The sequence below is a fragment of the Eptesicus fuscus genome, chromosome 4 (assembly GCF_027574615.1).
Source record: "Eptesicus fuscus isolate TK198812 chromosome 4, DD_ASM_mEF_20220401, whole genome shotgun sequence".
Taxonomy (NCBI): Eukaryota; Metazoa; Chordata; class Mammalia; order Chiroptera; family Vespertilionidae; genus Eptesicus; species Eptesicus fuscus.
In genome coordinates, this window is record NC_072476.1 from 72,993,844 (window position 1) to 73,020,341 (window position 26,498).

The 26,498-nt window shown below is 39.7% G+C and overlaps 2 protein-coding genes across 2 annotated transcripts in view; both read right to left on the reverse strand.

Moving 5' to 3' along the window:
- Window positions 1-9,713, reverse strand: part of ANKDD1B (ankyrin repeat and death domain containing 1B) — a 46,311-nt gene extending 36,598 nt beyond the window's left edge. Inside the window, 6 exon segments of the mRNA XM_054714345.1 lie at window positions 38-136; window positions 3,083-3,105; window positions 3,108-3,185; window positions 6,190-6,278; window positions 6,465-7,426; window positions 9,675-9,713. Of these exon segments, the coding sequence (XP_054570320.1) occupies window positions 38-136; window positions 3,083-3,105; window positions 3,108-3,185; window positions 6,190-6,278; window positions 6,465-7,426; window positions 9,675-9,713 (1,290 nt within the window).
- A 2,994-nt stretch (window positions 9,714-12,707) lies between these two features.
- The window catches only part of POLK (DNA polymerase kappa), a 68,872-nt gene continuing 55,081 nt past the window's right edge, over window positions 12,708-26,498 (reverse strand). The window contains exons 10-15 of the mRNA XM_054715165.1: window positions 22,718-22,750; window positions 20,927-21,023; window positions 17,744-17,915; window positions 14,690-15,640; window positions 13,713-13,755; window positions 12,708-13,538 (exon numbers count right to left, since the gene is read on the reverse strand). Coding sequence (XP_054571140.1) covers window positions 13,454-13,538; window positions 13,713-13,755; window positions 14,690-15,640; window positions 17,744-17,915; window positions 20,927-21,023; window positions 22,718-22,750 — 1,381 coding nt within the window. The 3' untranslated portion in view covers window positions 12,708-13,453. The remainder of the gene's footprint in view (window positions 13,539-13,712; window positions 13,756-14,689; window positions 15,641-17,743; window positions 17,916-20,926; window positions 21,024-22,717; window positions 22,751-26,498) is intronic.

Consider the following 26,498-nt stretch of genomic DNA (forward strand, 5'->3'; position numbering starts at 1 on the left):
TGCTCCAATTCATTCTACCAAAGGAAGATGAGCTTACCTTATCAGCAACATCCACCCTGGCCTTGCGATTAAGCAAGAAATCCGCCGCAGATAAATGATTTGCCCCCACTGCAAAATGCAGGGCTGTGCGGTTCATCTGAGGAAACATAATTGTGTTTTCAGTAATCTGATTTTTATTTAGCCTTTTCTAAGATGCCAGTTTCTAGAATGACCATAATTTTCTATCAGGTGCTTGTATTTTTATTACTTCTCTATTCATTTTTGTCTTTGAAAGTAGTGAGGATTATATCTAGCATAATCTTGCCTTCATTGATTATCAGAAATACCAGAGAATTTGGCAGACCACTGGAGGATATGCCCCACGCTGAAATCTATTGCATAACTTATCATTGCTTGTAACAGTAGAATGAATTTCAAATTAGAGTACAAGTTGTGTTTTCCCCATATGCAATCATTAAAAATGGTAAATGTTTTCTGGTTAGAATATATTGATAATGCATAACAAAAGTTTTCCTAGATTTTCAATACATACGTATGTGGTCTTTCGTCTGCAATTTTTTGGACTGTAAATTTTACCGAAGCAAACTAATTCTTCTGAAAGGAAGGGAATGGGGAAGAGAGGAGAAAGAAATAGGCACAGAGAAAGAAAGCTATGGTCCTAGCTGGTTTGGCTCAGTGGATAGAGCGTAGGCCTGTAGACCAAAGGATCCTGGGCCCGATTCCGGTCAAGGGCATGAAGCTCGGTTGCAGGCTCTGGGGGGCATGCGGGAGGCAACCAATCAATGTATCTCTCTCACATTGGTGCTTTTCTCTGTCTCCTCTCTCGTTTTTACTCTCTCTAAAAATCAGTGGGAAAAATATCCTCGGGTGAGAATAAAAAAAAGAAAGCGATGAATATCTTTTGCTTCAAAGGAAAGCCACCATAGTGCTCCTGAGATGTCCAGAGACAGTTTAATGTGTTTCAAACAATGGATGTTTTGCTTGCAAATAAAACTCGTCTCATACTTCCCATATTCTAGACACTCTTTTTGCTTCCAAAGAAGGTGCCTGGGCATTGATTTACTATCCTTTGTTTCATATAAAAAATTTATTGCAAAAATATGAGAATCATTTAAATTAAACATCTGATTCCCTTGGTAGCTAAACTGGTGATAAACTAAGTTTGACAAAACATTACTTATCTTGACGTTGCCCGCAATCTAGAGCTATGTTGAAATATGTCAAATATGGGCTTATACAACCCCTTAACTTTATTTGTGAATAAAAATGCAAGTCAAAACAGCATCCAAGATAATTCAATAAAACCACCTACAGTTTTTCATCTCTATCATCCCAGATTTTAAGGAACATTACAAGTAACCATGTCAACAATTTACCGTAAACAGGCCTAATAGAGATGTCATTATTAAGAATAATACAATTCACCAGGAGTTTATAATAATTTGCCATACTAACTATAAGTTAAAGTGGTCTAGGTTGTACTGTTTCTCCAAGTACTTCAATATGAAAATATGGTTTAAAATATCAGGAAGTTATATGTAAAAAAAAATGAAATGATTATAAAATTATATTGAAGAATCTATTTCCTGCTACTTGGAAAAATGATTACAGTAAAAAATTATTATTGCTTTACTTATTCAACAATTAACCTAAACAACAGTTTCAAAGATCCTTGCTTATTTTTTTTCTCTCCTTTTTTCCTTGATTCCTTTTTTCTTTTCTTTTCTTTTTTTTTTGTTACTGAAGTTGTTATGCTGCAAAATTTTGTACTTCTAGAGGTATATAGACAATGAATATATATACACCTGTAACACATCAGACACCCACACATGTACATAATATACACATAAACACATATCCCCTCACATACTAGTACACACATGAATAACTGCTAAAACTGCTAAACATCCTTCCCCTGCATATGATGCAAGACTTCAGTTTCTATGACCTCACTGCCTGGGGCAGATCCAGGTTTTGTGGAACCTGAAGTTTACACTCTTTAGAGAGCCCCATTTAATGCCAGAGTCAGAAAACTTAACCAATTGTAGTTAAAATTTCTCACTTTTTCATATTTTACAAAATCATATTGCCATGGGAACATCTGCTAGAACTCTCTGAATGCCCTGGAACTTTTGTTTCATTTAACACTAAATTTACCTCCGACATCCCTATCTTGCACCACTCCACAAATTGTCCTAAGCAATTGACACAGCCCCCAGTGAGTTCACTTTAATAAACCCTACTTTGAGGGGCTATCAGGGAATCCCCACAAAACCAAGCAGCAGGAAGTTTCTATTCTGGCAGTGGGCTTCTCCCCCAAACCCAAGCATTCGAAGAGCAACTAAGTAAGAGCCGGGTTTCAGAAAGGGCTCCATTGCCCAACATGTACTATGTTTCAAAAGCAGTAGAACGAAAACCCATACTGCCTTTAGATTTTTTTAAAATATATTTTTATTGATTTCAGAGAGGAGGAAGAGGAAGAGATAGAAACATCAATGATGAGAGAGAATCACTGATCAGCTGCCTCCTGCACACCCCACAATAGGATCAAGTCCACAACCCGGGCATGTGCCCTTGACTGGAATTGAACCTGGGACCCTTCAGTCTGCAGGCTGACACTCTATCCACTGAGCCAAACCGGCTGGGGCTGCCTTTAGATTTTAAATGTGGAAGAACCAAACACACAGGACATAACTGGGGAGAAAACAACCCAGAGATGTAGCCAAAAAGGTTCTGCCTTCCCAGAATGTGTGAGGCCAAAGTCACCCACAGCCTGTCATCCAGGACCAAGCCCAGGCCCACAACCTTGACAGTTGGCTTGGCTGCCCACCCACAGACTTTGCACAGATGTGCATGAAGACCGTGTGCACGTCCCCTCTTTAAGATAAAGTGGGACTCGCAGAGCCTATTCCAGTGCTGATTTCACCGTTAGCATAAACACTCCGGAATTACCGACAAAGGAGATCTCCCTTATTTCATCCAGCACAATCATTTTTGTTTTTATTATATTTCAGTTGACCTGTGTAAACCCAAGCCACCCCTAGGGTAGTTAGTCACTGTCACATTAGTGAATTCTACTCACATTGTTCACAGCATTAATGTTAACTTCTTTTCAAACAGCTTCTCCATAAGATCCAAATTATTGCTTTTAGCAGCATTCTGGAGGCTTCTCTCATTTGGCAATACTGAAAGCAAGCAAGCAAAGCATGACTGGGGGGAGGGGATTTAAAGAGGATGAAGAAAAAACCAAACCTCATTTGGTAAACCTTTTAACTCTAACAACTTGAAACTACAGCCTTGAGCCTTTCTCATTCTGCCATTCTGAACACGGGGACTTTGCTTCAATGTCTTATAAAGCTGCAGTGCTAAGATGCTGCTTTCTCCTCACTCTACAAGTGTTTTCACACGCTTAAAAATATCCCCGGTCCCAACGAGTAATGATTCCCGAGGACCACCCTGAAGTCAGCCACGCAGGATCTGGCTCGAGGAGGCTGGGGGGTGGCCAGGGACTTCCCAGGGGATGTTGTTTGTAAAATGTTGATACAAGAGTAGACAGGGAGAAGCTCAAATGCTCCACAAGAGATAAAACTGTTGTCTGCAGAACCCTGTGCAGAGGCCAGGCCTGCCAAAACAAAACTTTAAAATGCAGCACACCCTGAAACCCTAATTCGAAAGAACATATGCACCCCTATGTTCACTGCAGCGTTATTTGCAACAGCCAAGATACCAAGTGTCCATCAGTAGACGACTGGATAAAAAAAAAGCTGTGGTACATTTACACAATGGAATATTACTGGGCCGTTAAAAAAAAGAAATTTTGGCCGAAACCGGTTTGACTCAGTGGATAGAGCGTCGGCCTGCGGACTGAAAGGTCCCGGGTTCGATTCCGGTCAAGGGCATGTACCTTGGTTGTGGGCACATCCCCAGTAGGGGGTGTGCAGGAGGCAGCTGATTGATGTTTCTAACTCTCTATCCCTCTCTCTTCCTATCTGTAAAAAGTCAATAAAATATATTAAAAAAAAAAAAAAGAAATTTTGCCTTTTGTGACAGCATGCATGGACCTGGAGAGTATTATGCTAAGTGAAATAAGCCAGTCAGAGAAAGACAAATACCATATTATTTCACTTATATGTGGAATCTAATTAACAAAAATAAATTCATAAATTGGAGACAGACTCCTAAATACAGAGAACAGACTGACAGCCATCAGAAGGGAGGGGGTTGAGGATTGGGTGAGAAGGGTGAAGGGATTAAGCAAAGAAAACTCATGGACATAGACAATGGCATGGTGATTGCCAAAGGAAAAGGGGAAGTGAGGGGAGGTAGAAGGTAAAGGGGAGATAAATGGTGATGGAAGGAGACTTGACTTGGGATTGTAAACACACAATACAATATACAGATGATGTATTGTAAAACTGTATACCTGAAACCTGTATAATTTTATTAACCAACTAGAGTCTGTGCACTGGTGGGGTCCCTCGGCCTGGCCTGTGCCCTCTCACAATCCAGGACCCATCAGGGGATGTTGGACTGCCAGTTTTGGCCTGATCCCCTCAGGCCAGGCTGAGGGACCCTACCAGTGCATGAATCCATGCACCAGCCTCTAGTATGCATATAAAATCTTTGGTTAATCTCTTCCCGCCTTCCCCCTCCCCCTTCCCTCTGAGATTCATCAGTCTGTTCCATGTTTCCAAGCCTGTGCATTGAGCGTCTGCCCCCTGGTGGTCAGTGCACGTCATACCTACCGGTCAAACAGTCAAATGGTCGAATGGTTGCTTAGGCTTTTATATATATAGATGTCACCCAATAAATTCAATGAAAAAATAAAATAAAATCCAGCAAATCATATAAATATATACAAAGGATAAAAGAGATGAACATGTTCTATTCTCATTTATATGAAAGGAGATGAAAGTAGATTCACACCTACTATAAACATTACATATCACACATATACACATTGAGATGGTAGGATTCATTACCTAGCACAGAGAAGATTCAGGATTTATTTATTTATTGTTATGTAAGGGAGGAGAAGGCTCACAGGGGACAACCCCAACTCTGGAGGATAAAGTCAGAATTGGAAAAATGTGAAATCACCAATAAACCATCTCCAAAAGGAAAGGACTCAAAGAGAGGTTTTGTAGATGTATTGCTGAGTAGCTTCCCTAGCATCTACCAAAGACTCTTTATAATGCCACCAAGTCCAGTCAAAGACCAGGGAGTGTCTTCATTCTTTCTATCACCTACTCTTGTTACCACCCTGTAATGTCAACATCCACGAAGCACCTAGTCTCAGTTCCCTGCTTCCTGCCCTAATAATCTTACCTCTCTCCGACCTCAGTCACCCAGTTTCAGGGTCGTACTCTTGACCTGCTCATCCTCAAAAACTATCCTACTTCTCACATCTCACTTGGGCTCTGAATCCCACCCCTTCTCACCCATTATTTCATACATATCCGTTTCCTAGACATGATCCCCTTTCTTCTCTGAATCATTTAATCATTCCCCTCAAAATACACAGCAATGCTATAATCCCTCCAGGGCACGCTCCCCCTCAAACTGTCTCTTAACCTCACCTTCCTTTCCAACGTGCCTCAGCCAGGTGTCCTCAAACTATGGCCCGCGGGCCACATGCGGGTGTTTTTGCCGTTTTGTTTTTTTACTTCAAAATAAGGTATGTGCAGTGTGCATAGGAATTTGTTCATAGTTTGTTTTTTTAAACTATAGTCCGGCCCTCCAACGGTCTGAGGGACAGTGAGCTGGCCCCCTGTTTAAAAAGTTTGAGGACCCCTGGATTCCCAAGGCACAGCTGATCCGTTCCCTGCTTTAAAAACTTAAGTACAGAAAACGGACTTACTTAAAGTCACACAATAAATCAGCACATGAGTCAGGCTATGAGATAACAAAGCACGTAAAACCCTTATTTGTAAAAGGGCTTAATCATTTCTATAAAAATTCTCTTCCTTATGAGGGAAGAACACGTTCCTTCCGTTCACAGTACAGGCCTAACCTGAGAAATGTGAACCGAACCGGGATGGGGGTGGATTCCGAGGCTGAGCCTGAGCGCAGGGAGCGCAGGGCTGAGGCTGGGGTCCGCGGAGGGGGAGGGGGTGTCCCTAGCCCGCCCCGTCCCGCCCCCCAGCCCGGCCCCCCAGCCCGGCCCCCGCCAGACTGTCCAGGACTCACGGAGCTCCTGACCCGCAGCCGCCTCTTGACGCTCCTCCGGCTTCAGGCTCCTGGCCGGGCCCCTCCAGGGCCTGGCAGCCGCGCCCCATCTTCCCGAACCGCCTTCGCGGGGGCCTCAGGGCGCAGGTGGGGCAGGGCAGGTCGGTCCGCCCGAGTCCGAGTCCGGGGTTCTGTGTGCAGCGGGCCCGGGCTCAGGTGTGAGGTCCGGGGTTCTGTGAGCAGCGGGCCGGGCTCAGGTGTGAGGTCCGGGGTTCTGTGTGCAGCGGGCTCCGGGCCCCGGGCTCAGGTGTGAGGTCCGGGGTTCTGTGGGCAGCGGCCCCGGGCTCAGGTGTGAGGTCCGGGGTTCTGTGGGCAGCGGGCCGGGCTCAGGTGTGAGGTCCGGGGTTCTGTGTGCAGCGGGCCCGGGCTCAGGTGTGAGGTCCGGGGTTCTGTGGGCAGCGGGCCGGGGCTCAGGTGTGAGGTCCGGGGTTCTGTGTGCAGCGGGCCCGGGCTCAGGTGTGAGGTCCGGGGTTCTGTGGGCAGCGGGCCCGGGCTCAGGTGTGAGGTCCGGGGTTCTGTGTGCAGCGGGGCGGGGCTCAGGTGTGAGGTCCGGGGTTCTGTGGGCAGCGGGCCCGGGCTCAGGTGTGAGGTCCGGGGTTCTGTGGGCAGCGGGCCCGGGCTCAGGTGTGAGGTCCGGGGTTCTGTGTGCAGCGGGCCGGGGCTCAGGTGTGAGGTCCGGGGTTCTGTGTGCAGCGGGCCCGGGCTCAGGTGTGAGGTCCGGGGTTCTGTGTGCAGCGGGTCGGGGCTCAGGTGTGAGGTCCGGGGTTGTGTGTGCAGCGGGCCCGGGCTCAGGTGTGAGGTCCGGGGTTCTGTGTGCAGCGGGCCCGGGCTCAGGTGTGAGGTCCGGGGTTGTGTGTGCAGCGGGCCCGGGCTCAGGTGTGAGGTCCGGGGTTCTGTGGGCAGCGGGCCCGGGCTCAGGTGTGAGGTCCGGGGTTCTGTGGGCAGCGGGCCCGGGCTCAGGTGTGAGGTCCGGGGTTCTGTGGGCAGCGGGCCCCGGGCTCAGGTGTGAGGTCCGGGGTTGTGTGTGCAGCGGACCCCGGGCCCCGAGCACAGGTGTGAGGTCCGGGGTTGTGTGTGCAGCGGGCCCGGGCTCAGGTGTGAGGTCCGCCACAGGTGTGGCGGGCACGTGACATGATTTGGTTTTCCCTGAAGAAAAACATTGTGAGGAAGCGCCCAGCGCATTCTCCAGCGATTCTTCCTACAGTTTTGAGAACTGTGGAGGCTGGACTCATAGCCAACACGACTGGCACTTCAGTATTAAGCCATTTCTACATGGGCTTCCAGGATTTTCTTTGGAATAAAGGGACACTCAAGTTCTCTTGAGGTGTAAGCCCGGGTGGCCCGTTTTAATTCAGTTGTAACTTACTGGGTTCCTTGTCTGGGATATTATCACTTTCTTAGTAGTTTATACGATAACGAATTGGTGAGACACAGTAATCTACTTTGGGCAATCATGTGCCTAGCTAAAATTCTAATAATATGCAAGAAAAGTAGAATATTGAGGACAACCAAGATCTCTGCCCGGAATCCCATAACGTGTCTAATGGATTACAACCAAACAAATGAAACCAGCTCACACCTGTGGGATGGCTCCAGTGGTCACATTGGAAGTGCAGGATATTCTAGGAGTGAAAAAAATGTGAGCCCTCATAACAAAACTAGATTTGACCCCAGAACTAGCCCACCTTTTTTGTATGTGTACTAACTAGTACACACAGATTCGCGGGTGCACGGACCTAAGAGAAGGGAGAGAGCCCTGGCCGGTTTGGCTCAGTGGATAGAGCATCATCAGCCTGTGGACCAAAGGGTTCCAGGTTCAATTCCAGGTCAAGGGCATGTACCTTGGTTGCAGGCTCCTCCCCGGCGTGGCCCTGGTCAGGGCTCTTGCAGGAGGCAACCAATCGATGTGTTTCTCTCACATCGATATTTCTCTCTGTCTTTCCCTCTCTCTTCCATTCTCTCTAAAAGTCAATGGAAAAATATCCTCGGGTGAGGATTAACAAAAACAATAAATAAATAAAGGTGATTAAATGTTTAGAGAGAGAGAGAGAAGGGAGAGAAACTGATGAAAATTGGAAAGCCAGAGATTAGGTAACTGCTAAGGGGTTGATAAAAGGTATAGAAAGTAGTGGATGTTTTCAAGCGGCCCCACAAAGGTAGACAAAATTCAATAGTAGACATGACTTTGGCAGAGTTTGAGTGTGTATGTGTGTGTGTGTGTAATATATGTATATCTATGTATACATATGTATGTGTGAGTTTGAAATTATAGTAAATTTAAGAGACTGCAGTTAGAAAGGTTTAGCACCATTTGCTTCTGAATTATATTCTGTTGCCCTGAGACTTCTGTAGACAGCAACAATGAAATACTAAGACTGTCATATTAACTCACATTTGTAAGGGGGACAAGTTCAATATTATGGTTTGCTTAATAAATGGAATCATGTTTCCAATTCTCACCATATTATTAAGGTTTTTCTTGAACTGCTAACCCAATTGTCTATTACAAAGCAAAAGTGATTATTTCTTAATTATACAACAAAAGAACATTTTGTGCCCCAGATTTATTATAAAGCTATAGTAACACTATAGCTTAATAATAATTAATGTTACTATAACTTTATAAAAAATCTTATAAAAAATCTTCTACCTTATTCTTGAGCTTTTGCTTTTCCATATAACATTTAGGATCTACTTAACTCCCAAGAAAAAACATGAGGGATTTTGTTTTTATTTTCACTGAATTTATGGAAAATTTTGGGGAGAATAGTTTTATCATCCTTCCTATCATGAATATACTTTTTTCATTTCCTCAGATGTACTATTGATCTTTCAGTAATATTTTGTAGTTCCCAAGTTCTTGCATATTTCTTGATACCTACCATTTAGGTATCTTGTAGATTGTTGTCAAGTAAGAGATTATTTTTATTATATCTTCTAATTGGTTATTATGGTCTAGGAATGCTATTCATTTTGTATATTGATCTTGTAGTCATAACCTTGTTGAACTCTTATTAAATCTAGATTTTTTGAAAAAAATGTAGACAAACACACTGACAATAAAGTTTTATTTTTATTTCTGTTTCCAGTTTTCATTCATATTATTTATTAAATTGGCTAGGACCTCCAACAAAATAATGAGGGCACCCTTGTGTTATTCCTAAGAAATGCTTCTAAAATTTCACCAATGTGATAATTTATCTAGTTTTCTATAGGAATTTTTTATGGTACAGGTAGAATTACTAACAAACCCTGATTCGGTTTCGGGTGGCAATGGGCCCAGCTAAAAACTCCATTTCCTGGTTCTCTATATGGGGAATCCTTATTAGTTGCCCTACAATGTGACAGTTTGAGATATGTGGAAATTATGTGAAGTTTCGGGAAAGCTCCATAAAGAGGAACAAATTTGTTGCCCTTTTTTAATTTTCACTTTCTTGTCCTCCTACCTGGAACTCACGTGTAGGGTTGGATGTGGAAAAGCCCATCTTGTGACCTCAAATCGACTGCGTGAGGCCAAGAAAATCGGAGGCTTCAAGTGAAAAGTAAAACCGATTTTTTAAAAAAAGCTCTCATTTGGGCCTTTGTAACTCACAGCTGAAGTGAAATTCTGAACTCATACAGAAAGTAGGGTGCTGCAAGTAACAAAACCTAATATACAGAATTGGCTTAGTGTTTGAGGGAGGACTTGGGGCAGTGGGGACACGAATATCACTGGTGACTTATTTGATGGTGACAAAGTATTAGGTCAAATTGTCAACTGCTGTCCTTTGGAAGGCAGACCAAATGCTGATTGAGGCTGTAGTATCAGGGGAAGTATTAGAAGAAAAACTCAAAATGTTGGTATAGGATGGCACTTTCTTGCTGTGTTCAGCAAAGTCCTAGAAGAGAGAAATGTACTTTTTTCTCTATTGAAGCTAGTAGCCTGCAGAGATGGAGGAAAAGCAGATGAGCAAAGCAGTTTCTACCATTTTTTTTATTGTGATATAGGTCACACATGAACAAGAGTGCATAAAATTTGTTTGTACAGCTGAAAGAATATTTTTTAATGAACATCCATTCAATCACCACGCCAGACAAGGAACAGAACACTGCCAGCACCCCAGAAGCTCCATGTACCATTGCCCAATCACATTCCCCTACCTTCACTCAGAGGAAATCATTATTCCAACCATTGGGACAACACTCATGCTTTTTAAAATACTTTGATCTCATGTGGATACATCTTTAACACAATATAATCTAGCTTTAACTGTTTTGAATTTTATATAAATGGAATCATGCTGATGGCATCCTTCTGGGACTTGCTTCTTTTGCTCCACATTGTCTTTGTGATATCCACCCACATTCTGATTAGCTATATATATCCTTCATTTTCACCACTGTGTAGAATTCTATTGTTGGAATATACAATGATAGAATTTAACCATCCCACCACTGCTGAATATTTGGTTAATTTCCAATTCCTGGCTATTACAGTACTACTATGAGCATTCTTATACATGCTTTCGAGGGAATGTGTTCAATAGTTTTCCCAGAGCAATGTATTAGCTAGGGTTCTGGCAGAAAAAAAAAATGGTAATTTGAGATGAGTTTAATAAAGGGACCATCTCTATAGGTGCGGGCAGGTATGGGGAAACCATAAAGGGTAGTGCAGCACCCCAGGGATACTAAGAGCAAGGCTCTGTTGCCACTCCTAAGCTGAAAAGGTGAGCAAAGAAACGGATTATCAGAACCTGGAGAGTGAGCAGAGAATGCAATATGAAGATGCTCACCTACAAGAGGTTGTGACCTTAGGTCAAAGGACTTAACAAAAAGGTACATGAAGGAATAAATACGCAACTTCACCTTTCTTCTTCCCTCAAATCTTCTGCAGTGGCTTCCCCATTGCCATGATACCTTGCTGGACATAAAGCAGGGTCCTGAAGGGCAAAGTGTGATATGGAGGACAAATAGAAAATAACCAGGAGCCCAGCCAGTGTGGCTCAGTGGTTGACTGTTGACCCATGAACCAAGTGGTCACCGATTCGATTACTGGTCAGGGCACATGCCCAGGTCACAGGCTCAATCCCCAGTAGGGAGCGTGCAGGAGGCAGCTGATTGATGATTTCCTCATCATTGATGTTTCTATCTCCCCCTCCTTCCTTTCTCTCTAAAAATCAATGAAAATATATTTAAAAAAAAGAAAAAACAAATAACCAGGAAAGGTGTATATTTAGGAGTGCAGTTGCTGGGTTGTTGACAAAGGCAAACTGTTTTCCAAAGTGATTGTTTTCAAATAAGAGTTCATGTTGCTCCAAATCATGAACAGAACAATGGACCCTTTTTTCATTTTTGTGCATCTGGTAGGGTTGTAATGATACCTCTTAGTGTTTTTACTTTTCATTTCCCTATTACTAAAATGGCTGAGAATATGTACATGTTTCTTGGCCATTTTTATTTCTTTTTATGTCAAGTGCCATTTAAAGTCTTTTATCTAAATTTCTATTGGCTGTTTGTCTTTTTCTTTTTACTGATTCATTGAACTCATTTATATATTCTGGATTATATACTCTGGTTACTAGTTTTTTCTCAGTTATTGTGCTACAAATATGTTCTCCCAAGTCCTTCCTTATATTCTGACCCTATTTAGTAGATAAGATTATAAGTGCTTATACTTTGTAGCTTTGCTGTATTTTCTAAAAATGCCCCAAAGGAAAATTATAATAGAAAAGAAAATGAGCCGTGGCCGGTTTGGTTCAGTGGATAGAGTGTCGGCCTGCGGACTGAAGGGTCTCAGGTTCAATTCCGGTCAAGGGCATGTGCCTTGGTTGCGGGCACATCCCCGGTGGAGGGTGTGCAGGGGGCAGCTGACCGATGTTTCTGACTCTCTGTCCCTCTCCCTTCCTCTCTGTAGAGAATCAATAAAATATTTTTTTTAAAAAAGAAAAGAAAATGAGTTGGATGAATTAGATTAAATAGAAAAGAATGTGAAGAGAATTTTTAGCAAAGAAAACCGGAGTAAAAGCACTAAGGTGGAAAAAAAGTGGGAAGGAAGGAAACCATTTCTATTGGCTAAAAGATCAACTACATATTTTAAATTTTATTTTGAATTATTATTAAATATGACTAAATAATTTAATATTTAATGTTGAAAGCACAATAAATATAAACTTGAGGGAAGGTAGAAAACAAATAAGGTGCTATCTACAATTGGAAAAAAACAAGAAATATAAGAGAACAAAGTATCTGTTTCTTTAAAGCAGCCACAAAATGACTATCATCCTCATGTTTCAATTAAATACTTATTAATGATAAAAACTCTTACTGATAGCACTAAATTATCTGGAGAAACTACTTACTGTTAAGCTGTCTTCTTTCATAAATATTAATAAAAACATGACATAAATATAACTAAGATAAATGAGCTATTATAATACACATTCATCTTTTATACATTTTTCTCTAGAAGGTTATATAAAAATAAAGTGAGTATACAATTTATTCTTTATAGATTTGTGTAGAGTACAGACATAATTGCCATTTAAAGTTCTAGATAAGAAAATAATTACCTTATATCAGACAAAAAAATTTTAAAGTGGATCAAGTGCTTATTCATAAGAAGAAATTTTAATCTAAAAAATCAAATGAAGTCATATTTAAGCAAAAAATGTTTTACACAGAAAATGATACTGTGATACTATTATCCTGAAAGGAACAGAACCACTCATGCTAGTTCTGCTAAGCTAATATTCTTCATAGAATGCATGATAAATATTAATTATGAATGCTCATGAGGTATCTGAAGGTACGAGGAGCTAAAATACTAATATACAAAATTGTAGAAGACACTAAGATCAAATATAGCAGACCAGTGCCAACAAATGGTTAAGTGCTGAAAAGTTCTTATGCTAAAAAAGGTTTCTGTGAACCTCTGAGAGCCCTTACAAATAGATGGTTTTATATTTACTATAAAACTTAATAAAGACAGAAATCAATTTTTGATCCCATTCCTTAATTTCTCATTTTAAAAATATCTCTAACAGGAAGTGCAATTCTTATGATATCAAAAAGGTATACAGAAGTAAATTAGTATATATTCCAAATTCATGTACAGGAAATATCATTGGGGAGGAATTGCTGCATTAGCCATTTACTAAATGAATCTGTAAACTTAAAATGAGGAAGAATAGCTCAGATATTATAAAAACAAGTTTCAATGAAAAATTAATGATAAAATGTTCAATGTTCACTTAAAAAAGATATCCAGGGTGTGTCTGGGATTGTTTGGTTTTATTTTCTTTGCTGTTGAGGATTTTGTCATCGATCCTGACCTAGAATTAAAAAACAACAAATTAAAATGCAGAAAGATTTAAAAAAATAATTTTGCAAATAATTGATTTTTTAAAAAATTTTACTTTATATAAAAGAAAATGTTAACATCTAAAAATTCAACCTTAAAATATGAATTTTATAGCTAGCTTTATTAAAGCTCAAATTAGCCATACCTTTTGGTTTTTGTTATGGTCTTCTGTACTCTGCCTGAGTTACCTTTAGAGGGAAGAAAAATGAGGAAATTCCATAGTGAATAATAAGAAATACTTAAAGGGTTGCATAAAAATGTAAAAAGTTAGAGCTGACTGATATAACGATAATAAAAAGTTCCTCAGTGTTACATAGTTCATATTTATACATACCAGAAACTAATTTGATAGCATAATCTACACTAATAAAAGAGTAACATGCTAATTGACCATACCTTCACGACACCCACCAGCCAATTAGGAGTGAGCATGCAAATTAACCCAACAAAGATGGTGGGTTAATTTGCATACACAGGCGCCAAGCGGTCGGGGGTGGGGCGGGATGCTTGCGTCGTCACCATGGCAGCGACACAGATGTTCCGCACCACCCCAGCCGCTCTGGGCCTCTGGCAGCGTGGGAAAGTGGAAAGGTGGCTCCAGGCCAGAGCAGAAAGGCGGTTCCGGCCAGAGCGAAGGCAGTGCCGGCAGCCAGCGGAAGGAAGGCCCATTCTTGCATGAATCTTCATGCATCGGGCCTCTAGTTTCTTTTTAATTATTTTTATTAGTGTTACACTTAATTTTATTTTTGAAAATTGGCCAGAGTCAGAACTACCAAAGAACAAGTTAAAGAGGCTTTCTGGCTATGTAAGTTATTGTTAATTTACCACTATGCCTTGACAAATGTTCTCTGAAGGAATATTTCTTTTTTGATTACACCACTCAGCTCCCTAAACTTTTGAGTTCATTCTGTGCTAAATCAAGCCCAAACCAAAGTTCTCCCTAAATTTAAAATCTAATGGTTTCAATTCATTCTAACTTATAATAAGGTAACTAACATTCACCTAAATGGCAGCATACACAAACTGTCACTTTAATAGTACATGTTTAAGGTTTAAAAATGATCTCAATTTTAATAAAACACTCCTGGAAAATAAAGTTCTTTAAAATTACTGCAAACTTACCAGTACTTTTGGTGCTTTCTTTGGGCTGATTTACAGGGTTAACTTTATCCTTTTCCAGTTCCTGGATAATGCCTTTATTTAAACAAATATCCACATGCACATTGAACAGGGTAAGATCTGAAGTCTTTTGTTCTAGGTTACAAACAGGACATATTAGAGCCTGGTCTGTTATCACTTCATATGAATAAGGCTGGAGGGTTTCTTGCCTTCTCAATGACCCGGAATCTTCATTTTGTAATGAAACAGTACAAGAAGAATTTTGATGACAGTGTTCAATATTAAACGATGTGCTTGGAAGACTAGAACATTCCTCTTTGCTGAGCTTATTACTTGAAGCATCTACACTTTCTGCTTTAGATGGATTACCTACAGTCTCTACCAACTCGACACAATCTTCTGAAGTGATTTCTGTATTCTTCTGATGAGTTTCAGAATCCTGCTTCTCACAGAGTGAAAAAGAATGATGCACATTTTCTTTCTTGTTAACTTCTGTAGAGGAAGCAAGTGAACATGAGAACATTTCACTCATCGAAGGTCCACCGAGACATGCATCTACATGTTTATTAAAGGCTTCCAGACTGATGCTTCCTTGCTCCCTAAAGCAAACAGGACAGGTAAACATCTGATTGTTATTTGAACTCTCTGATGTTTCTAAATTCTCACTCATCTTCTTCTTTAAAACTTGGAATGATTGTGATGTCTGTACACCTTGTCCATTCACAGTTTCACATTTAAATGTGTCTTGGTGACTCCATTTCCTTTCCGATCGTTTTTTATCAAAGAAACTCTTCTTATGAGACATTTCTACAGGTTTTAAAAACTGATCTTTGTCAGTTTTCTCTGTACACCCAGTGGCTGACAGGGTTTGGTTTCCAGCCTGTAAGAAACCAACAATACTCCGTTGTTGATGTTTCTTATCTTCTTCATTTGGAAAACTAGAGAGCCGCACACCTAAATTAAACCAAGCACAATTAGTCAATTTCAAATTTAAAAAGCCAATTCAATCGTAATTCATAAAAACATTTTGCAAGTACTGTTATGACATATTTACAAAAGGCTGTTTAGAGATAAACAATAAGCAACACTGTGTATTTTCTGAATTAAAGGATGTTTTTCCAAAGCTGGCATTTTGAGTTGAAATATATACTTTCCTTTATAAAACTGGATATTACTGATTAGTAGGTATCTATTTGAGTTAGATGATTATATAGGTCTCTCAATTAACATCGTAACACATGATACCATTTAATAAGTACCAAGTAACTAATTGGAGTCAACTACATAGATACTTAAGCCCCTTTTTTTCAGTAGGTTTTAGTTTTTAGAGGAATTTTAGGTTGACAGCAAAACTGAATAATAAGTACAGAGTTCCCATGTGTATATGTGTGGGGTCAGTAATCCTGCCCCCCCTCACATATACACATATGTCAACATCCCCCACTAGAGTGTTACATATGTTACAACCAATGAACCTATACTGACACAACATTATCAAAGTCCATAGTTTATATTGGATTCACTTTGGGTGTTACACATTCTATAGGTTTTGAAAAATGTATAATGATATGTATCTACCTTTATAGCATCATACAGAATAGTTTCACTGCCCTAAAAATCCTCTGTGTTCTGCCTATTCATTCCTCCCTTCCCGCCAACCCTTGATAACTACTGATATCTTTAGTGTCTCCATATCTTTTCCAGTATGTTATATGGTTGGAATAATACAGTATGTAGGCTTTTCAGGTTGGCTTCTTTCAGTTAATAACATACACTTAAGATTCCTCCATGTCTTTCATGGTTTGATGGCTCATTTCTATTTGTTTCTTATTTTTTTAATCCTTACCCGAAGATATTTTTTCCATTGCTTTTTAGAGAGAGTGGAAGGGAGGGACAGAGGAAGGGAGAGAGGGAGAGGGAGAAGGAGAGGGAGAGGGAGAGGGAGAGGGAGAGGGAGAAGGAGAGAGGGAGGGAGGGAGGAGAGGGAGAGGGAGAGGGAGAAGGGAGAGAGGGAGGGAGAGAGGGAGAGAGGGAGGGAGGGAGAGAGAGAGAGAGAGAGAGAGAGAGAGAGAGAGAGAAACATCGATGTGAGAGAGACACATCAATTGGCTGCCACCTGAACAGTGCCCAACTGGGGTGGAATTAACCTGAAACTCAGGTATGTGCCCTTCACTGAAAATCGAACCTGAGACCCTTTGGTGCATGGGTCTAACCCAAGGCTCTAATCACTTAGCAACACCGGCCAGGATGATAGATCATTGTTGTTTTTTTATGGCTAAATAATTCTATTGTAGGGATGTGCCACAGTCTCCGATGACCTACTACTGAAGGACATTTTGGTTGCTTCTAAGTTTTAGCAATTATGAATAAAGCTGCTATTAACATCTATTCTTAGTTCTTTTTAGTTAATATACTTTATTCGATTGGTCTCAGCAGCCGCTGTCGTTCATATATGAAAATATGGTTAATGACCCATTCTTAGTAGCATACTAAGTTGGCATTTGGGGTGCTTATCCATAAACATCCTCTCACCCAATTCACTTTAGAAACATGGTTTGTTTGTCGTTTTATTTTTTTCTAACATGTGGTGGCTAAAGAGTGCTTTAGTCCCTCATCTGTAATTCTGAAATCCAAAAAGCCCAGATAAATTGTAAGCAACATATGGTTGCTTATAATAAACTCTTTAGAGTTTTTATGACTCAGTGTGAATATTTTTTGTTTTGCTACAAAAATATTAATGTCTTTGAACATGAAGTGTTTCCTCAGATCTCAAAGGAGTATTACAAAATATAGGCAGTATGCTTTCTAAAATTTGAAAAGCCTAGCCCCAAGGATTTCAATATTTGTAAGAAAAGGACAACTTTGATTGGTCCTTACTGGAATTAAATTAATTATCATAGCTTCACATGCATCAGGTTCTAAGCATTAAGAAAAATGGCAGTAGCGTAAGTACAAACTCCTAAACAGTTTTAAGAAATAAATCAGAGGTGAGACTATTTCCAAAGTTGATTCTTTGAGAAAGTCTAGCTATTTAAGGAAAAGCAAGAAAAGTCATACCCATAAGTCTTAATCTCAAGGGATGTGGAAAATCAGCATCAATTTCTGTTCTTAGCAATTCTTTAGCAATAGCAAATATTTCTTCTGCAGTAGACACAACAGATGAAACTGTAGATGCACGAGTTTTTACTTCAAAATTCACATTCTTCAGCTTAATGGTAACAGTTCTACCCTATAATAAGCAGAATACATTATATATGGCTTGCTAACTTCTAGAAAAAAAGTTATTTTATAGGTTAAAAAAACTCATAAAGCTCTCATATGTACATATAATATGAAAGTATAGTATAATCAATTATTTCTAAAACATAGTAATAAAATTGTCATAAAGAATAACTGAAATCCAAAAGTAATATAAAAATCCCATTTTAACCAATAATTATTACTCTCCTCTCCAAATGAATTTTTATAAGAGACTTTTATATAAAGGGTAAAGTTAAGTAATCATTTTTCTTTTTCACCAGCTCTTTTAGAGGTCAATTCAGTACCTAAAATGGAAGGAAAAAAATATTTCTAAAAAAGCCTCAGTGAGCCCTAACCAGTTTAGCTCAGTGGATAGAGCATTGGCCTGCGGACTCAAGGGTCCCAGGTTCGATTCTGGACAAGGTCATGTACCTTGGTTGCGGGCACATACCCAGTAGGGAGTGTGCAGAAGGCAGCTGATTGATGTTTCTCTCTCATCGATGTTTCTACCTCTCTATCCCTCTCCCTTTCTCTCTGTAAAAAATTAATAAAATATATATATTTTTTAAAAAGCCTCAGTGAAAAGGTCTTGTGGATAGCTCATACTTATTGTGTGCCTACTATACAACAGATACTATGCTAAACAATTTATATGTTAGAACTCCCTTTAAAATTAATGTTTAATGGGTACAGTGTTTGGGATAATAAAGAGTTCTAGAGATTGACAGTATTGATGGCTATGCAGTATGAGTGTTCTTAGTGCCAATGAAATGTACACTTAAAAATAGTCAAAACAGTAAATTTTATGTTACATATATTTTAATACCTCCTGGAGGTAGTGAGAGTAGATTAGATTGACTTACTTCCAAAGAATAGCCAATTGAAAGGGGAAAATAGTAACTTCACAATGGAGAAGCCTAGCAAACACTACCATAAACAAGTGATGAAGATTAACATCACCCATGACATCATGTAGCTATCAAATACAGTAGCTCCCCCTTATCTGCGGGTAAATGTTCCAACACGCCTACTGGATGCCTGAAACTACAGATAGCACCAAACCCTATCTAGATATACTATGTTTTTTCCTATACATACATACTTATGATAAAGTTTCATTTGTAAATTAGGCATAGTGAGAGATTAACAACATAACTAATAATAAAATAGCACAGTTATTAAAATACACTGTAATAAAGGTTATGTGAATGTGAGCTCTTTCTCTCTTATAAACAATCTGTTAACCAAGACTCCCATTAAGTGATTACCAGCAGGTAGCATATACAGTGTGGATATGCTGGACAAAGGGATAATTCACATCCTGGGCAGGTTGGAGCAGCATGAGATTTCATTATGCTACTAAGGACGATATACAATATAAAACTTAAGATTTGATTAATTTCAAGAATTTTCCATTCAATGCTTTCAGATTGTGGGTAACTGAGACTGTGGAAAGCGAAATCTCAGCTAAGGGGGGACTACTGTACCTCTTAGGATGTGAGGAGGACATTTCACCTCCGTGGTATTCTTTCTACAACTCATAACCACGGTCTAATCTAAAGAAAACTACCAGACAAACCCAAGTTGGGAGATATTCTGCAGGGTATCTGGCCAGTATTTCTCAAGACAATCAAGGTCATGGAAAACAAGGAAACTATCATAAACTAGAGAAGACTGGAGAAGACATGACAACTAAATGCAATGTGGTTCCCTGGACTGAATCCTGGAACAGAAACAGAACATTAATGGAAAAATAAGTTCTGGAGTTTAGTTAATAACAATGTGCTAATGTCAGTTTCTTAGTTTTGAGAAATATACTCTGGCAATATAAGAAGTTAATAATGAGGAAAACTGGGTATACTAGAACTCTTTATAGTATCTTGGCAATTTTTCTGTAAATCTAAAAATGATTCTAAAATTAAAAGTCTATTTAATGGCCCTGGCTGGGTGGTTCAGTTGGTTGGAGCATCACCTCATACAACAAAAGGTTGTGGGTTCAATTCCTGGTCAGTGCACATACCTAGCTTGCAGGTTTGATCCCTGGTTGGGGTGTTTGGGAGGCAACTGATCAATGTTTCCCTCACACACTGATGTTTCTCTCTCTCTCTTTCTCTCTAAGTCAATAAAAACATATCCTCGGGTGAGGATTAAAAAGAAAATTATTTAAACATTGAAAAAAACAACTCTTTTTACAATCAAAGTATAGCAGAGAAAAATGATAAGAAAAATACTCATAAATTATTTATCCTATGCTTTGTGATAAAAATTTTTATTGAATTTATTGTGGTAACATTGGTTAATAAAATTACAGGTTTCAGGTGTACAGTTCTATAATACATCATCTGTATATTGTATTGTATATTCACCATTCCACGTCAAGTCTCCTTCCCGTACCATTTATCCCTTCTTTACCCTTTTCTACCTCCACCACCTCCTCTTTCCCTCTGGTAATCACCATTACATATTTTAATGACTGAATAAATTATTTGAGAATATTGGAAAAACAGTAAATACAGACTGTTTTGAGTGAAGATTATAAAACACAAAGTTCAAAGCCTTCCAGATTTTGTTCTCAATGTGCTAAACAACCTGCATTAGAGCCTTGCAACAAAATGCTTACTCTAGAAAGTCACTGTCTACAAGAGAAAAACATTAAAGATGACTGGGAAGGCATTTATAATATGTTAATACAGTTCTGGGAAAATCCTTCCCCCTTTGCTTTATTCTCTAATATAACTCTGATCTTGAACTTATTCAAATGTATTCCTGAGACAGTATAAACTCCTTGGGAGTTATAACCACTTTACCCTATAAGTTGCTTCTTCACAGAATGACCTTATCACAGGCCTCAATTAAGGGTCAGAATTAAAATTCTTCGCTGGTGATGAGAACTCTTATCTGACATTTCCCACTTTGTATTCAAAGTTTAATTCTTGCATTAAAGTGCATTTTATTATTAGAAAAACTTAAAACTAAGAACACTACACTAAAATAAAGTACCTTAAGTCCTTCTTTCTGCAGATCTTGAGCAAGTTCACTGCAAAGTTCTTGGCACAACTTGTACTGTTCTTCTGCTTTACTTATCTCACTGAATGTCCTAGAAAGACAAGGATGATTTTTGGTGCACAAAGTAAAGTATAATCAGGATAATTTAGTTATATTTTCTGCAGTATAGAATAAAGTTTTCAGATGAATTAAGATATAATTAAGTGAAAACCATTTAAGATCTACTTAATGATTGAAGATCATTTAGATAGTTAAGCTGATTAGCAAAGGTGTACTTTTTATTTTTAATCTTCACTCAAGGATATGTTTTTCTGGATTTGGAGGGAAAAGGGGAGGGGAAGATGGAGGGGAGGGGAACATGGATCGGTTGAATCAATTGCCTCCTGTATGTGCCCAGACCAGGGATGGAATCCACAACTTAGGTATGTGCTCTGAACAGGAATCAAATCCACAACCTTTTGGTGTATGGGAGAACGCTCCAACCAACTGAGCCAGCAGCTGGGGCAGCAAAAGTGTACTTTTATACTTTTGCTCTCTCTATAATTTTTTAAAATATATTTTTATTGCCCTAACTGGTTTGGCTCGGTGGGTAGAGCGTCGGCCTGTGGACTGAAAGGTCCCAGGTTCGATTCCGGTCAAGGGCATGTACCTTGGTTGTGGGCACATTCCCAGTAGGAGGTGTGCAGGAGGCAGCTGATGGATATTTCTCTCTCATTGATGTTTCTAACTCTCTATCCCTCTCCCTTCCTCTCTGTAAAAATCAATAAAATATATTTAATATATATATATATATATATATGTATATATATATATATATATATATTATTGATTTCAGAGAGGAAGGGAGAGAGAGATGGAAACATCAATGATGAGAGAGAATCACTGATTGGCTGACTTCTGCATGCCCCCTATTCAGGATCAAGCTGGCAACCTGGGCATGTGCCCATGACCAGAATCGAACCCAGGACCCTTCAATCTGCAAGCTGCTCTATCCACTAAGCCAAACCAGCTAGGGCTCTCTATAATTTTTTAAAAGATGATTAAAACCACCAATGGATAGTGATAATTCATTAAATAGGACAATATTATCTCACTCTTGGATGCTTGTTTCCCCTCTTTTCCTTTAATTGCTTTTATGTAAAGCTAAGCCTCAAAGCAATTTTTATCAGTCATTAATATAACTAGTATTAATATAACTCTGTATGAGGTCAGTGGTTCTTAAATGTCTCAGTGGAACTTTGGTGCTTTGAGGAGAAAATTGAGGGACTTTTCAAACAATGACACATTTCCCAAAACAATAAGGTTTCCATCAAGATTTCATTTGACTTCTGAACAATATTGTAAACCAATGAAATAGATAATCTCTAAGCTCTCTTTCATCAATATCTTATTATTTGATGCCTCTGTTCATTCACCAATATTTGAAGAGTTTTAGGAAGAATTTCCATTGTCATGTCTTAAATTTACCAAATAACCTCTCAGTATAATTTTTCTTATAAAGTCTAGAAATTAAGATTTGGAATCCTAAAATGCTTGGTTTTCACTGAATAGGAAAAAAAAACAACATTAAAAAAAATAACTGCAGTGTACTTTTTTTTTTCCACTGAGAGAACAGCAAGTGAAGATAATACAGCAGTGTACTGGGACATTTTCTTCAGGAGTGTGACATACTGAGAATTGTTCTGAGGTTTGAAAATAGATTTTTAAATTTCAGTGATACTTTCCTAAAAATTAAAAATTAGTTTAAAATAGCATAAATTATGAACAATAATATCAAAATATTACCTCTCAACACTCATGCTTTTCCTCTCTCCATCCCTTGAATGAAGAAGAAAAAGTTTTTATTTGCTTTCTCAAAGACTGAGTTCCTTTAAGTCAAACAAGAAGATTTAATGTATTGAATTTATACATCATGAAAAACAGTGAGTTTTTAAAATCTAAAAATAAAACTATCACCCAAATAACGAAGATAGATAAGATGTTAATACGATTACACATGGCATGGATCAAGTCTATATCTATTGAAAAGAACAAATTTTAAAATAGGTTAATATAAATTGTTTCTAAATATCAAACCAAAACTTACAAAAACCAATAGCAGGTGGTAGTGTAATAGCTTGCAGTTATACGATATAATTAAATTTTAAATAATTTAATATCAACTATCTAGTTTTTGGTTTAGTACATTAACTTATCTCTCCTATAGCCTCTTCATTATTCATTTATACCACTACATAGAACCTAATTCAGAATTTGGCACACAGCGAGAGGATGAAGACCGGAAATCTGAAACATCTAATTTGGTTGGATTCTAGAGTAGTTGGCATCAAAAGGCTAAAATGACATTTAGGTTATTCATTTTCCAAAAAGTTAATGAACCTAATGAATGGAGCACTGTTCTAGGCCTTGGAGATACAGTTATGAACAAAACTGACCAAGTGCCTGCCCTTAAGAAACTTGTATCTTAGTGGAGAGAGACAAATAAACAAATAAAAAGTAAATGTGGAATATGTTAGAAAGAGAGAAGTACTACGAATTTAAAAATAAAACAGAGTAAGGGACCTAGAGAATGTGGACAGAAGGGAAGGTAGGTTTGCTATTTTATATTATTACTAGTGTCCCAGTGCACAGATTCGTGCACACTGAGAGGAAATTAATTAGAAGAATATTTTAATATCGCTATTCACCCTTTCTCTATAATAGAAGTTAACCAAATTCACAATCGACAATGACAGATTGAAACACACGCGTGCGATTGGTGCCAGTGGGAGCTTTATATATATATATATAGACTAGAGGCCCGGTGCGTGGGGTCCCTTGGTCTGGCCTCCGGGATTGGGCTGAAACCGGCTCTCCAACATCCCCTGAGGGGTCCCAGATTGTGAGAGGGCACAGGCCAAGCCGAGGGACCCCACCGGTGCACAATTGGGGCCAGGGAAGGACACGGGAGGTTGGCCAGCCAGGGATGGGCCATTGGAGGGCTCTAGGGCATGTCCGGCCCATCTCACTCAATCCTGATCGACCTGACCCCAGCAGCAAGCGACCTTACTGGTTGGAGCGTCTGCCCCAGGGTGGTCAGTGCACATCATAGCAAGCAGTTGAGTGGCCTTAGCATATCATTAGCATGTTACGTTTTGATGGTCTGAATGGCCGACCAGACACTTAGCATATTAGGCTTGTATTATATAGGATAAACTTGCTTAATTACACCTGCTTTCCAATTTAGCTAAACTTTTTCCAAGCCTGTGAAGCACCCCAACTTCTTTCAGGTAATTGTCAGCAACACAGCAATTAACACGAAGCAGATTATGATTGTAGATCACGCAGGGAGAACAAAGGGTAAAATATTTAACTGTAGCAGTGTTTGACTATATTCTGCACAGTGAGAAAACCTGAAGTCATTTTCTTTTTTCTTTTTAAATAAATCTTTATTGTTCAGATTATTATAATTGTTCCTCTTTTTTCACTCATAGCTCCTCTCCACCCAGTTCCCACCCCACCCCATGCCCTTACCCCCACACTGTCCTCATCCATAGGTGTACAATTTTTGTCCAGTCTCTTCCCGCACCCCCCAAACCCCTTTCCCCCCGAGGATTGTCAGTCCACTCCCTTTCTATGCCCCTGATTCTATTATATTCACCAGTTTATTCTGTTCATCAGATTTTTTATTCACTTGATTTTTTACATTCACTTGTTGATAGATATGTATTTGTTGTTCATAATTTTTACCTTTACCTTTTTCTTCTTCTTCCTCTTCTTAAAGAATACCCTTCATCATTTCATATAATACTGGTTTGGCAGTGATGAACTCCTTTCGCTTTTTCTTATCTGTGAAGCTCTTTATCTGATCTTCAATTCTGAATCATAGCTTTGCTGGGTAGAGTAATCTTGGTTGTAGGTTCTTGCTATTCATCACTTTGAATATTTCTTGCAACTCCCATCTGGCCTGCATAGTTTCTGTTGAGAAATCAGCTGACAATCGTATGGGTGCTCCCTTGTAGGTAACTAACTGTTTTCTCTTGCTGCTTTTAATATTCTCTCTTTGTCTTTTGCCCTTGGCATTTTAATTATGATATGTCTTGATGTGGTCCTCTTTGGATTCCTTTTGTTTGGGGTTGTCTGCACTTCCTGGACTTGTAAGTCTATTTCTTTCACCAGGTGGGGGAAGTTTTCTGTCATTATTTCTTCAAATAGGTTTTCAGTATCTTGATCTCTCTCTTCTTCTGGCACCCCCATAATTCGGATGTTGGTACGCTTGAGGTTGTCCCAGAGGCTCCTTACACTATCTTCATATTTTTGGATTCTTTTTTCTTTTCTGGTTGGGTGTTTTTTGCTTCTTTGTATTTCAAATCTTTGACTTGATTCTTGTGATCCTCTCGTCTGCTGTTGGATCTCTGTATATTATTTTTTATTTTAGTCAGTGTATGCTTAATTTCTAGTTGGTCCTTTTTCATATCCTCGAGGGTCTCACTAAATTTATCAGCGGTTTCTAGAAAATTCTTGAAAATCCTTATAACCATGGTTTTGAACTTTATATCCTCCATTTCTTTCATTTGTGACCTGTTTCTTTGTCTCCTCATTTTGGCTGCTTCCCTGTGTTGATAGAGTGGCCTTGTGTGCTAGGTGTCCTATAGGGCCCAGTGCCTCAGCCTCCCCAGTTACCTGAGGTGGACACTTTTGATGCACCCCTTTGTGGGCTGTGTGCACAGCCTTGTAGTTAAGCCTTGATTGTTGTTGGTATCACTGGGAGGAATTGACCTCCAGGCCAGTTGGCTGTGAGGATCAGCTGTGTCTACGATGGGAGAACTTCTGTGCTAGAGACACCCTTATGAGGCAAGACTTGCTTCAGTGGGGCTTTGGTGCTCAGAGTCTGCCCCCTGAGTGTGTCCCTTATGGATCTGAGGAGTTGTAATCTGGATGGTCCACTCTGATCACTGGGTACACTGGCTCTTGGATCTCCAAGGAGGTGCTAATTTAGCCTCTGCCTGAGGCCACCCAGCAGGAGCTACGAGAGATCTGCAGATTCCTCTACTTTGTTTGGGTTTTGGAGGTGCCCAGATGAGGCCCAGCTGTGAAGCAATGCAAGCTGCTGTGGGGCCTTGGGCCTTCTTTTGGATGTTCTGGGTCTCTCTGACTCAGCTGCAGTTTGTTAGGTAATTTTAGATTTCAAAGGACCAGGCCATTCATATGCAAAAGCTTCTGTGCACAGCTTGGGTAGGGCGGGGTCTCAGGGCAGAGCAAACAGCAATGGCTTCCCGTCAGCCCTGCCCTAAGAGGCCCCAGGTCTCAGTGTCCCTTGGTAATCACTGCAATCACCTCTGAAAGAAAGCCGCCCTCGAGTTCCACCCGATGCCAGACAGTCCAGTTTCTCCCCGTATGAGTCTGGGTCCCCAGAGTCTCGCCCGGAACTGGAGTTCAGAGCAGTCGGGAGCTTGTGTCTCTCTCCCTATTGAGAAAGACAGCCGCGTACTCAGTTGCCAGCCCTTTCCGTGCACGTGAGCCTCTGTACCTCTGCATTTTACTTCTGCAGCTCCTCTGAGTCTCAGTGTGCTTTTCTCTTTCCTTC